Genomic DNA, 13,539 nt, shown 5'->3' with positions numbered 1-13,539 from the left:
GGCAAATACCTTGCTGGTTGTCCCCCAGATTAAAGATTAATCTGCAGTACCTAAATACTAAAGAAGTGTTTTTTAAAGCCAAATTTGTGTTCATCAGCCACAGTCCTACACAGGCATTGTACTTCTCTAGTCATGCTACATGAGCACCTTCTAGTAACTACACAATGTGACTTCATGCAAGGCAAGAGCCAGGAGTGACCTTTAAGAAAGCTCTCCTCCAAACTCCACACCTGTTACAAAATCCACTCCTGCCTCAAAGTGCCCAAGACAGCTCTTGGCTCTCTACCCAAATCCTGTCTTCCGTGAAATTGTTTCACAAGATGAGGGAAAAAACATGTTGTCATTTTTCCTTCTCCATTCTTTCCACACTTGAGCAGTCAGTGCTTACAGGAAGTAGGACTACTGTGGTTTGAATGGCCACACACATAAGGAGATCTCCTTTTACCATTACCCTCCCCACCAAAGACTCTTGTAAGCAAACAAGCACTAATGTCCATTGCAAACCAGAGAACGAAGGGTTCTATTTTACTTGTTGCTGTTGTTCTTCCCTTCAAAACGTGGCAAAAATGCAATGGTGAAAGTCTGAGTATCACCTACAGAGGAGCTGTTAGATTAGTATCAGCTGTAGGAAAAGTAAGAGGAGTTCAGGATCCCACCACCACCTGAGCCCGGGCTCTGCAAGGAGTCAGAGGGGCATTTAGGAACAAGACACCGAGACGCGTCCGAGCGGCGCTGGATTCCCCCAGTGCAGCTGACTCAGAGCTCGCCTTTTCCCACGAACGGGCACGCTGGGGTGACCCCGAATCTCCTGTCCTGGGGGCGAGAGAGCCCAAACCTGGAAAACAAGCACAGCCTGGAGCTCTGGGGAAACCCTGAGCAGCGCTTTCCGTGCGGACCATGCCCACACAGCCTCCGCTCAAGGCCAGCTGCCGCATCCCCTCACAGACCCCCGGCAGTAGCCAGGCCCCCTCCGTACCCTCACAGCGCTGCGGGAGCGGCTCAGCCTCCCGCACACCCTCACAGCGCCCCTATTCCCCCGTGGCATCCACATCCACTCCAGCCCTCACGACCCCCGGGGGTAGGGACGCCTCCAGCCCCTCACGATCCCCGGAGGGGGCTCTCCCTGTCCTCGGGACGCCTTCAGTCCCTCACGATCCCGGAGGTCTCTCCCTATCCTCAGGACGCCTGCAGCCCCTCACGACCCCCAGAGGTCTCTCCCTGATCTCGGGCCGCCTCCATTCACTCACAGCCCGCAAAGCTTCTCCCCCGTACCCGCACAGCCCAGAGCCGCCGGGCACCGCCCCCGGCCCCTCCCCGCGCCTGCGCAGCCCCGCCGCGCCTGCGCCGCGCCCCCGGCTCTATAAAGGCGGCAGTGCGGGGCACAGCGCGGTGTCGCTTCCCCGTCACCAGGGTCGCTTTGCCGTCACCTCCGGTGTCCCGTCCGAGAGCGAGGATGGAGGCGGTGGTGCGGCGTTGCCCGTTCCTGGCCCGTGTGTCCCAGGCGTTCCTGCAGAAGGCTGGGCCGTCGCTGCTGCTGTACGCCCAGCACTGCCCGCGCATGATGGAGGCGGCCCCGCCGGCCGCCCGCGCCCTCGCCACGTCCGCCGCCCGCGGGCAGCAGGCGGAGGAGGAGACCCCCGCGGGCCGCCGCGGTGAGTACGGTCGGGAGACGAGCCGAGGGGGTTCCTGAGGGGGAAAATCTAACACTGATATTGCATGTCACGAGGGGGAAACTTCTGGAATAGGCAGCGCTGAGACAGGGGTTGCTTAATCCTTGAAATGTCCGCGGTAATGAAATTTGTGACCGTGGTATGAATCAGGGACCGGCCTGTTAGGGCGTCCTGCGGCGATCCCCGGGCGGGGATCCGGGATCCTGGGTCTGGGAATGGTGTTTGTCACAGTACGGTGGCCCTTCACGCCAACCGAGAATATCCCTTGGGGAATTCTTCCCCAGGCACTCAGGGGAAGGAGCTGAGAGTTGCAGCAGAGGAAGTTGCATGGCTGAAGAATCTCAGGAGTCCTCGGAAGAAGGTCACAGAATCACAGTTAGGTTAGGAAAGACCTCTAAGGTCGAGTCCAGCCTATGACTGACCACTGCCGTGTCAACTAAACCATGGCACTTACTGCCCTATCTAGTCTTTCCTTAAATATTCCCATTGGGAGTGAAAGAAAGGTATTTCTGCCCCTCAAAGGATACAGTGCTAGATCTAGCATCTTAACTCAGATGTCCCTTGGGTGTTACTGGCATTTTGTGCTTGTATAAATAAAATGTGACTGCTCAGTTAAATAGTCCTGAATGGGTCCTGCTAAATGATTTCCAAAAGTAATGGATCAAAAAACTGAAGTCAGCGTATTCAAATGATGAAGCCTTTTCCCTTCTCTGCCCCCATCTCAGAGGCCAAGAATGTCAAAGAAGTGGCCCAGCAGAATGCAGATGGAACCCAGCTTCCTGCTGGCCACCCACCTGCCAGTGGTAGCCAGAGTACAGCTACCAAATGCCCGTTCCTGGCAGCTCAGATGAACCACAAGAAGAGCAATGTTTTCTGCAAAGCCAGCTTGGAACTGCAGGAGGATGTGCAGGAAGTGCAGGCTGACAGGAAAGGTACGTTCTCTGTGCACTGGAGCAGTGATTCCTCCCGAGAGCTTCTGGTGCCTGACTTGGATGTGGAGCGTGCCAGGTCTGACAGGCACCACTGAAGTGATGCAGCTGGGATTAGGGGAGACTGCAGGGAAAAGCTGCTGGAGAATGTAGGTGTTAATGACATCCCTGTGACGTTGTGCGGGGCTTCCCTGGGTGGTTCTGATGTGGGAATACTGTGAGCTGTGTTTTGATGTGCTGGCTGGCTCTCGATGTGTGAGTCAAGCTGTTACACTCGCACCCAAGCAGATGCTTAGATCTACAGAGAGCTTTGCTACGGTGCTGGTTTAGACAAAGGCTTTATATCCAAAGATGGAGCAAAAAGTGTCAAGACACCAGGCAAGTACCAGCACAAATCCAAGCTTGAAAGCAGGCAAATGGTTTTGGGGTGGTTTCTTTCTGTTTATGGAACTAAAGGGTGTCAGCTAGCTTACAGTGGTAGTGTGAAGCTGTCCTTCAAAGGAAGGAACTTCTCAGCAGTATCAGTAAAGCCTTGCTGCCTGTCTCAGAAGGCTTATTTTACTTCCCTGCTTGCCTTCTGTGGCATAGTTAAAAAAAAAAAAAAAATCTGTGCTAACAGAACAAAAAGGAAGCAGCTGACTAGAACTCTGCCTTCAGTTAGGTGTGTAGCAATCCTTTCAGATGAGTGCTGTAGCTGTATAGTGATTCTCTGAGTCATGATGAACCAAATACGTTATAAGGAAATTGCCTGTTGTACTGTGATTGATTAGCAAGGCTAATCCTTCTGTCTTGTGAAAGGCAAATTTATAAGCAAATAAGATAGTTCATCCCAGCAGGATCAACATGGGGTTTGGGGCATGTACTTCCTAAAGATTGAAATGTTGGTTTTACTTAAAATGCTTGCTTTGCTGAATTCAACCTACTTTACTCTATTTCAAACCAAACTCACTGGAATTTATTACAATATCTGTAGGTACAGAATTTGCCAAAATACCAAGTACTTCCACAGTGAGAAAGATTGAGACTGAGGGAGCAGAGCAGAGTGGCTTGCTCGAGAAGTTTAAGGATATCATGCTGAAGCAAAAACCGGAAAGCGTCTCTCATCTGCTTCAGGATAACTTGCCAAAATGTAAGAATGTCTGGCAAAACCCCCAGAGGGCTGGTCTGTTGTGATTATTTCCTGTGTGCTAAAGTCTCTTGTCTCCTTTCAGCTGTATCCACCTTCCAGTATGATCAGTTCTTTGAGAAGAAGATAGATGAGAAGAAGAAGGATCACACCTACCGAGTGTTTAAGACCGTGAACCGCAAGGCGCAGATCTTCCCCATGGCAGATGACTACACTGACTCCCTGATCACCAAGAAGGAGGTGTCTGTCTGGTGCAGCAATGATTACCTGGGCATGAGCCGCCACCCTCGAGTCTGTGGAGCAGTGATGTGAGTGCTGCTGTGCTCTAAAAGGCGTTTTCAAGCTGTGTTTTGTGGCAAGGCTTCTGAAAAACTGATTTCTATACTGTGGGACATAAGTTGCTTCTAATGTGATTCTTGGTGTGCAGTTAAGGTCACACTTCATTTCTTAAGCAGTCAGTTAGTGTTCAGATCCACTGTGTGTATTGGTCACTGATTGTGCTCCTTGGATCTTCCCTAAAAGCCCCAAACATTACCAGATAAACTGGATGGTATATTGCAGCTGTGCTTGGTCACTGATACCTGACCTTGCTGGACTCCTGAGTGTGCAGGTTGCTCCAAGACCCAACAGCTGCTTTTTGCTGCCAATTCTTCTTTAGAACAGTCCTGATTATGTACCAGAATGTTCTCAGCAATGATCCTTTACTCTTCTGTGTCCCACAGCAATGCTAATGCCTCTCTTGGGCCTTCTTTAGGGAAACACTGAAACAACATGGTGCTGGAGCAGGAGGCACCAGAAACATATCAGGAACAAGTAAATTTCATGTCGACTTGGAAAAAGAACTCGCTGATCTTCATGGAAAAGATGCAGCACTGTTGTTCTCATCTTGCTTTGTAGCCAATGACTCCACTCTCTTCACTCTAGCTAAAATGCTGCCAGGTGAGATCTCAAATTGCACCTGTGTTGCCACAAAAACACAGCCTTGCCCCAAGCTGTCAGGAGTATGTTTTGCAAATGGCTGTCTGAAATGAGGATTCACCCTAATCCATGGGCAGAGCGTGGTTTGCTGGTTTTAATACCATATTCAAGTTATGTTCAGTACAAATGATAGTATCAACCTACTGAGATTGAGATCTGTGAGCTGGGAACTGCTGGAGGAATTAGGCTGAGTCTTCTATTGTGTTTAAACTCTACCTGAAAATGAGACAGCAGCAATTTAGTGTCTTCCCACTGGAAGGGGTGAACTTCTCTCTCACTTCAGAAGTTAGGAGAGTTAGATAACTATTTTCTCAAGCTCTCATTTGTGTTAGTTTGAATGCCTAAAATAAACCTCAGATATTACTCTTGTTTCATGGTGTGTAACTTGCTCTTTTGATTAAGGGCATTACTTTCAAGAGCAAGCTACCCTTGTTTCCTGAACTCTTGCCATACATAATGCAATGCTAGGAATCAGTTAATGCTTTCTATACTTACAATGTAACTGGGCTGTAACCTGTTTCCTCAGGTTGTGAGATCTACTCTGATTCTGGAAACCATGCCTCCATGATCCAGGGGATCTGTAACAGCAGGGTGCCAAAACATATATTTCGCCATAATGATGTCAACCATCTTCGAGAGCTATTGAAAAAGTCTGATCCCTCCACCCCTAAAATTGTTGCATTTGAAACTGTTCACTCAATGGATGGTAAGTTGACATCAAAGCCTCCTCTCGGTTTCTGGGGCAATTAGTCCTCAAATCATCTGGTTTAGGTCTCAAAGTGTACAGTGCTATAGGGGTTGTCTGGGGGTACTTCTGGGGTTTATCCAGTTGTACAGAAAATCCTAAACTGCCCATCACTGCTTTGGTTCCTAGGTGCTGTTTGTCCTCTGGAGGAGCTGTGTGATGTGGCCCACGAGCACGGGGCCATCACCTTTGTGGATGAAGTGCACGCTGTGGGGCTGTATGGAGCCCGAGGAGGCGGGATAGGAGACCGGGACGGAGTCATGCACAAGATGGACATCATCTCTGGAACGCTGGGTATGCACAGCCTGGCACTCCTGCAGCAGCTGAGGCTGCAAAGCTGCTGAGCTGCCAAATTAACTGGGTTAGCTCAAAATCAGTCTAGTCAAATGAACTTGTTAAGGGCTGCTGGGGCCTAGGATTTTTCAGAAAGCCCAAGGGATTTAAGTGTGCCCCACAGTTTGAAAAGCTTCTGTTAAGCTACTTACACTGCCTTAGAAATAGTTATGGTAGCTTTATATGGGGTTTTCTTTTAAGCAAGCTAGCAAAAAGTCCTCCAGTGGCATGTTATACAACTCAAGAAGAAATTCAGGTGAGAATGCTAGTAGAGCAGTTCTCTATATTTAGTAGTACTTAGTTCCTTTATGTGAAATGGAGTGCTCCTAATCTAGAAACCTGAGATGGGGAGTTATGTAAAGAGATTTGGCAAGTACTGAAGCAACTGCTATTATCTGAGTAGAATGCAGGCTAAGGAGTAAGTTTACTGCTGTAATTTGGAAGGTTGTTTAAACACCTTTCAAAACATTAAAAAAAAAATTGCTAGAAAAGTTCATGCCCTTTGGAACTTAAAGTCCTGGGTTACTGCCTAATAGGAGCAGAAGTGTTCCCCAAACACCCTAGTTCTGTCTGTGGCTGTGTTCTGCACTCCAAACATTTGGAAAGAAGGGCTGGTATCAACTGCACAATCACAGTAACAGCCTTCTGTGCTCCTTAGGATCATGGGCTATTTCCAGCATCTCTGAAACAGATTATTTTAAATCTGCTGAGAGACTTAGTGTTGATCAGTTGGGGTCACTGTTCAAGTCCCTGCTTGATGATTTGGCTTGGAAGGTCTTCCCCAAAATCAAAACTTGTGTATTTGATAGAGGCATGAACTGTCTTTGCTGTGCAGCAGCTAGATCCACGTTATCAAGATTAGCTTAAAAACAGAGCTGTACCATGTGCTGAGTAAATACAAGATTACTGGGGGGGAGCTGGCACATGCCATGACCACATTACATGTGTGGTCAGAATAACCCATTCCTCCAAGTGGAACGATGTGAAGTCTTGGAGCTTTTCAATAGGTGGAAAGAATAAATCCAATCACTTACCTTTTTACTTTTTTTCCCTTCAGGCAAAGCATTTGGCTGTGTGGGAGGCTACATCTCCAGCACGAGTTCCCTGATCGACACGGTTCGCTCGTACGCGGCCGGGTTCATCTTCACCACGTCGCTGCCGCCCATGCTGCTGGCCGGGGCCCTGGAGTCGGTGCGCACGCTCAAGGGCGCCGAGGGCCAGGCACTGCGCCGCCAGCACCAGCGCAACGTCAAGCTCATGCGGCAGATGCTGATGGACGCGGGGCTGCCCGTGGTGCACTGCCCCAGCCACATCATTCCCATTAGGGTGAGCACTGGGGGTGCTCTTAACACTGGGCTGTGCTGCCCATTTTGCTGTCCCTGAGCACGTTGTACCATCAGGTGCATTAGTTACATGCACCATTAGTTACTGCCTTCACAAATTTCAAACTCACGCTGTTGCTCAGTGGTGGTGTGCCAGGAGCCTGGCTTAAGCTTAAGTCTGGTGTAAATATAAAAAAGGATGGAAGACTGTGGGTTTCATACACTTCGCAGTTTCCTTATTTTCTATATACTGCTAACAGCTAAAAGATTTGGGTTGTAAAAAGCTACCTGCCTATGCTGCAGTGGTGTTCTTATGCCCAGAGTGTTCTGCAACACAGACTTTTAGCCTTTTTTTTTTTTCTGACCTACACATTACTTACCAGCCCTGTTACACCTTGTTAAGTTGTGCTGACAGTTTTACCAACTCTCATCTTTTGGTTGCTCTTGTAACTTAAAATTTTGAACTTCAGGTTGCAGATGCTGCTAAAAATACAGAGATCTGCGACAAGCTGATGAGCCAGCACAGCATCTATGTCCAAGCCATCAACTACCCAACGGTTCCCCGTGGAGAGGAGCTGCTCCGAATCGCCCCTACACCTCACCACACCCCCCAGATGATGAGTTATTTTATTGGTGAGTGGACTCCTGCATCAGGGCACTGAACATCCTGCCTGTCTGTGCAGTCTTTGTACTGAAGATTAGACCAGGAAGCACTTCAGTTTTAGATGTCATGAGCTAGACAGTGACTTTCCACTGCTGCAGCACATCCTGCACACTTCCCTGCTTGGAGTGTGAGAGGTGAAGGCCAGTGCACTGTGACTTGGAACAGAGGGTGCAAGGCCAGTGCAGACCTACACCCAGCCAGGACTCTGTTCATGCAATGTCCAAACCAATCTTCACATGTTACATGGATTCCAAACTCAGCTGTCCTCAGCTGAGCTGTTAACTTGCCTTAAACATGGATCAGTTCAGAGAAAGTAGATCCTTCTTGTTCCTGTCAGGAGAGGTGATGTGAGGATAGCTGAGACTTAGTTGCAGCCCAGTTGTTTCAAGAGGTAGATTGTGTCAGAGTGAAATCCTATTATCCCTACTCGCTTGCTAGGAGAATAAATATGCTGAAACTTCTGCTGCTTCTCTAAAGCACTCCAGTCTTAAGCTTTGATCTTGATAAATTTTTCTTAACAGAAAAACTGCTGGCTACATGGAAGGATGTTGGTCTGGAGCTGAAACCACACTCCTCAGCTGAATGCAACTTCTGTAGACGACCCCTGCATTTTGAAGTGATGAGTGAAAGAGAACGAGCCTACTTCAGTGGCATGAGCAAACTAGTATCTGTCAGTGCATGAGAGCAACAGTGTCAGTTGTTGTCCAGCTCTAGAATGGAGTCAGTAGCATTTTTTAATTGCTCAAGTATTTTAATTGTAGTTGAAGCACTATGCTCTGAAAATAAATTTCAAGAGCCATGATGCCCTATTGTTTGTGTGCTTCTCTGTGTCCCTTCCATAACTGGAATTGATGTCTCAGGGGCTGGGATGGTATTTGATGGAATAAAACAGTGCTCTACAGCTTAATGCCCCTCAGCTGAACTAGTGCCTGTCCAATGACTATGCCCAAAGAACTTCAGTAGTGCTTCCTGCATGGGGTTTATTTATTATGAAAAGAGAAAATAGCTTCTCTGGCACATCTTCCTGAAAGCCTTTGAAAACATGCAGGTATAGTTCTACGTGCCCACTGTAGTACTTAAGCACCTTGAGAAGTGCTGTAAATAAGCAGCAGCTCCCATGTTTTGGGAGGCAGGCATTCACACTGGGTTGTGCTAGATGCTGTCTCCCTCTGCTACCCTCTTCCCTCGTAGTTTGTGCACATGCATTCCCCTTCTGGCATTCACCACACTGAGGCAAAAGGTGCTAATGGCATTCACTAAGCGCTATTGTCTGACACCCTGACAGAACACTAAGGTGGTGGTGTGGCAGGGGCTGGAAAAGGAAGGTGGGTTCACCTGCATCTCTGCAGGTCTCCATAAGCTGCTGTAAAAACTGGCAGCAAGCAATAGAATAGTTCAGATCTGTGAGCCAAGTCATTGTGGGAGAACATCAGTACTGCCTTTGCAACCCTTCTGAAACCTTAGCAATTGGGTGTAACAGGCCTATCTTATTTAATGCTTTGGTAAATAGCAAAGGCCTGCTTTGAACAGGGGGAAGTAAATTCTCTGGGTGAGCACGTGTGCTCAGAGGTCAGTGTTGGCATAAGTCAAGCGGAGCACTGAACTGCTCCTTGCAGGTGCAGGCACGTCCAGGGGCTGCTACAGTGGCTTTCATGCCTCTGAACAGCCACTCTCTCCAGGGACTCTGTTTTGTGGCTGTAAGGAGCCAACCTGGCACTTCCCCCTGCTGGCACACTCACGTGTGTGCTCTGAGGCTCCCTCCCACCGGGGATCTGTTAAAGTATCACAAATAGCCATGTAGGGTGGAGATAGATCCCAAATTAAAGCAAAACCATCAGCTGGAAGTCACCAGTTGTTTAAGCATGTACTGAAGCACCCTGCCATTCTCAGAAGAGTTTTTATAAAACATTTGACTTTCTCAGCAGTCAAGCTACTTTGAAAAAGCTCTTTGCCAGCCAGCCAAGGGGCTGCTGCTGCCTCTGCCATGTGCAGGTGTTCTCTAGAAGAGAGGATGTGACCTGCCTGGCCTTGCCATGAACCATTTGTGGCCCAAGACTCAATGCATCTGTTACAGAGCTCTTCCCATTATCTTTTAGGTTACATTACTGCATTAACTGGAGACATAAACTAACAAGCCAAAGCTGCTCCATCAACCTCTCCCAAGGACTTTGTCCCCAGCACCATGACATGCCAACAATGTCATTGCAAACTCTGGCAACAATCAGGGAACAGCTGTAAGCAATCAGTGTGTGTGGGAGATAACACAACATGTTGACTCACACATGGCCATATTCTGACAGTACCAGGTCACTTGCATTTCTAGTTTTTTTCACTGAAAGCCTTCAGAATTGGCCCAGTCCATTTTACAAACCAGTTCATAAGCCCAGTTTTTCTCCCTAGTTTTTATAACAGCAGCTCAGTACTTTGTTCTACCAAGGAGAAGAAATAAGACATAAAAAGGTACCAGCTATCAAAAATCTCCAAAGTTCCTCCAAGTTAATCACAGGAGAGAACCAAACCCCAGGATTCAAAGCTGGCAACCTTTGAAATGACAGGAACACGAATAACCTCGGCACGTGGCAGGCAGTACCTCCACACCTTTAACATCAGCTGTGACAAATTACCTTTAGCACTGCTGTTGGCAAGCAAGAGTGAGAAAGCAGAACCAGGGCACAGCAAGAGGCCAGCAGATGTCCATCACTTAACTTCAAAAGACAAATCCAATGGCACATTGAAAAGATAAATTCTCCCCAATGGAAAGGACAAAGAAAGAAAAAATAAACACATATTGTTTCCCAGCAAATAAAAATTGAATGGGGGGGTTGTATAAGTAGGGATAAGTTATGCAAACTTCTATTTGGTTCCCAGAAAAAATAATAGAGGAAGTAATCAGTAAAATATGTTTAAGGTCAGACAATGGCAGTGGCAGAGTGAGGAAGCAGGAATGCAGCCATAAAGCCATGGCTAACATTTGTCTGGGCCAAAACAATTGATCTAGTGAAATGTTGCATAGCCCTAAACTCACACCCCCTCCATTTCCCAACCTATTTACACAAAGGAGAAACCCCAGGTGCTACAGGAGCAGCTAAACCATTCCAGGTGCAAGCAGGAGCACGTGTTCCCCATTGCTGGCAGGAGCTGCAGGGGCTTCCCTTCCTACCATGGCATTACTGACACCCCCAAACCCACAGCTCTGCCATCCCTGATGCTTTGCACCCATTTATTTTGGGACACACCCCTTGCATTGCACCCCGGCCTGCTGCCAGCAGCTGAGATGGGGGATGTGAGTGTGGACTCACCACTAACCACTCTTGTTGGGGCACACACTGGCACAAGGCAGCAAAAGCCTAATGCAAGGTAGCCCCTGGCCCACAGCTGCTAGCCCACCACAGCACAGCTGGACTCCTGCTTATTTAGGACATTCTGTGCCCCAGCCACCCTCCAGCTTGATCCCAAGCCCTCATCATCCTAGGTTAGGTTAGACACCCTCCTCCCAACCCTGCACAGTCCCAGGGGGCTGATCCCAGATATCCTTACCCCCCAGGTAAACAGCCTTTCCCTCCCTGCTGCTCCTACCTGCTTCCTGCCATTCCCCAAGGATTGTAGGGAGGGCAAAGACTCATCTTCCTTTCCCACAGGCACCTGAGCTTTCATAGCCCAGGTGCCAATTGACTCTTAATTTACATATTCAGCTTACAACCAGGTGTAACTCATTTGCAGCCCCTCTGCTCCAGATCTCAGGGGAGTGGAAGCCAAAGGTGTCAGCTCCTCTGAGATTTTGCCCTTTTCCATGTGGGAATCCCATAAAGAAAAGCATCACAGTCCTATCATTTACTCTGCAGCTCATTTGCTGTGGAGTCCATGAACCTTTGTGTGTGAATCTTAAAAGCCCTGAGCACTCAGGCTGGGTGTGGTGCTCAGCCACAGCCCCTTGCAGCTGCCCCTTCTCTTTGAAAGAGGCAGTGCCCTGCTGTCCCCTGCCCAGCCAGGCAAATGCCACGTGCCCTCAGGTGGCACAAGCCACTGCTGGCCAAATGTGGCTTTCCCAAGCATTGCCTCAAACCCCAGGTCTTCTGCAGCAGCAGCAGAGACTTTTAGCTCAAACCTTAAAGAGAAGCTGGGACAGGAAAGGAAAGCGTGAGATGGGAAGAGATGGAGGACATGAGATAGGATGTGAGGGGACAGGTGAGAACAGAATAGGAAGGGATGGAAGATGAAGAAAGGGCTGGAGGATAGGAAAGGACATGGAATGGGATGGGGCAAGAGACAGGATGAGATAGGATGGGAAGGGTGCCCAGGCTTTGGGCTGCTCCTGGCCATCTCTCCCATGACCACGGGCCTTTGGCACAGGGGGCTGTCACCTGCAATGGCTGCATGGCAGGGGGTGGGGGCAGTGCATGGGACAGGTGGGAAAAGGGGCACAGCCTCACTCCCCCTCACTATTTGGGCAAGCTAAAAATTACTGAGCACAGAAGGGGAGGAAGATCTGAAGGAGAAGGGTGACTCAGCTTGTCAAATGACTCTGGTGGCATCAGCCAGGCTTATTAGCATTTATATACAGAGGGAGCTTTCCTGCACTGAGGCTGCTTCCTGCATAGCAGATCTTCCCTCCTTCTCCTCCATGGCAAAAAGAAACTGATTCAGGGCTGGATTTTTTTTTTTTTTTTTTTTTTGCATTAAACCTTTTTTAAAAAACATTTTACAGCTGGCTTTGCAAATCTTCCACCTCATCCTGGGCACAGGATGTAAAGGGTAAAGCCAAGACATGGCAATGCTCTGACCTGGGTGAGGAGCCTAGGACGGAGGCAGATCCCACCGCATTCCCAATTCTTCTCTTGGCTCTGCATCCTCCTGCCTTCCCTCCTCATGGCCAGGCAGGAATTCACTCCAGGCAAGAGAACAGCCCCAGGGGCATCTTCACAACCTTGCAAAATCACCAGCCTTTTCCTTATTAAAATAAGGAAAGCTGGGCTGAGCAGGGATGCTGCCTCCTGCAGCCAGCTCAATCCTGGGCACTGCTGGAGTGGCTCAGTGTAAAAACCTCTGCCAGGCACGGTGGTTGTGCCAGACCCCTGGATTGTGGATGTCCTTCAAGGTGGTGAGGGCTGCACTCAGCCAGGGCAGGTGGGTTGTGAGAGTTGCTGGCTCCCAGCTCACAATGTCCAAGCAATTTGCTTTGCAGCTCCAGAGCTCACAGCTGCTAAATGCCCAAATATGGGGAACCCAGGGGACCTCCAAAGAGCATCAGACTGTTTTAAAAATACTTTATTCTTTAGAAAATACAGCGTTCAGTACAGTGTGCTCTGCTCCTCCCAGCCTCAACCCCCTGACTCCACCGAGGCAACATCTGGACGTTCACTGCCACAGCTGGAAAGCAGAGGGCAGGTTTCACTGACCCCTTTGCCATCCTCTCAGGGAGGCAGGTGGCTCTCAAGCCCTTGCTGGTACCCAGCAGCAAGGTGCTCTGCCCCCAGTGCAGCCCAAATCACAGTGCCAGGCTCAGACCGTGGAGTTTATGATGGCCCTTGGTGGCTGGGGACACCCCCAGGGCACACAGGGGCTGTCATGCTCCCCCACACAAGGATTTGGAGTAGCCCACGTGATTATTGAGACACGGGGCTGCCCCAGCCCACAGACCCAGCTGAGAACCTGGGGGCAAGGAAATGGTGGGGGCTGGGGAATGGAGATGGGGGACCAGGGCTCAGGAACCCCCCAGATCCCATCCTAAACAGGGATAGGGCCGAGTCAGGGCTGTAACAGCTCCTTCTGAGG

General features: G+C 49.2%; 1 protein-coding gene across 1 annotated transcript; it reads left to right on the top strand.

Moving 5' to 3' along the window:
* Positions 1 to 1,386: 1,386 nt before the first annotated feature.
* Positions 1,387 to 8,569, top strand: ALAS1 (5'-aminolevulinate synthase 1). The gene is made up of 10 exons (XM_066557978.1): positions 1,387 to 1,652; positions 2,396 to 2,602; positions 3,573 to 3,728; positions 3,811 to 4,033; positions 4,480 to 4,664; positions 5,230 to 5,409; positions 5,578 to 5,742; positions 6,839 to 7,107; positions 7,574 to 7,736; positions 8,289 to 8,569. The coding sequence occupies exons 1-10, from the start codon at positions 1,454 to 1,456 to the stop codon at positions 8,447 to 8,449; spliced, it is 1,908 nt and encodes a 635-aa protein (XP_066414075.1). The 5' UTR covers positions 1,387 to 1,453; the 3' UTR covers positions 8,450 to 8,569.
* The last annotated feature ends 4,970 nt before the right edge of the window (positions 8,570 to 13,539 follow it).

Source organism: Molothrus aeneus, chromosome 12, assembly GCF_037042795.1.
Source record: "Molothrus aeneus isolate 106 chromosome 12, BPBGC_Maene_1.0, whole genome shotgun sequence".
NCBI lineage: Eukaryota > Metazoa > Chordata > Aves > Passeriformes > Icteridae > Molothrus > Molothrus aeneus.
The sequence above is the reverse complement of the archived record's forward strand: the minus strand, read 5'-3'. Positions and strand labels throughout refer to the sequence as shown.

Bases quoted from the DNA above. Each gene is read 5' to 3' on its own strand.
- ALAS1 (XM_066557978.1), top strand. From the start codon at position 1,454: ATGGAGGCGGTGGTGCGGCGTTGCCCGTTCCTGGCCCGTGTGTCCCAG. The intron at 1,653-2,395 runs GTGAGTACGGTC...CCCCCATCTCAG, and splicing joins GACCCCCGCGGGCCGCCGCG to AGGCCAAGAATGTCAAAGAA. The intron at 2,603-3,572 runs GTACGTTCTCTG...CAATATCTGTAG, and splicing joins AGTGCAGGCTGACAGGAAAG to GTACAGAATTTGCCAAAATA.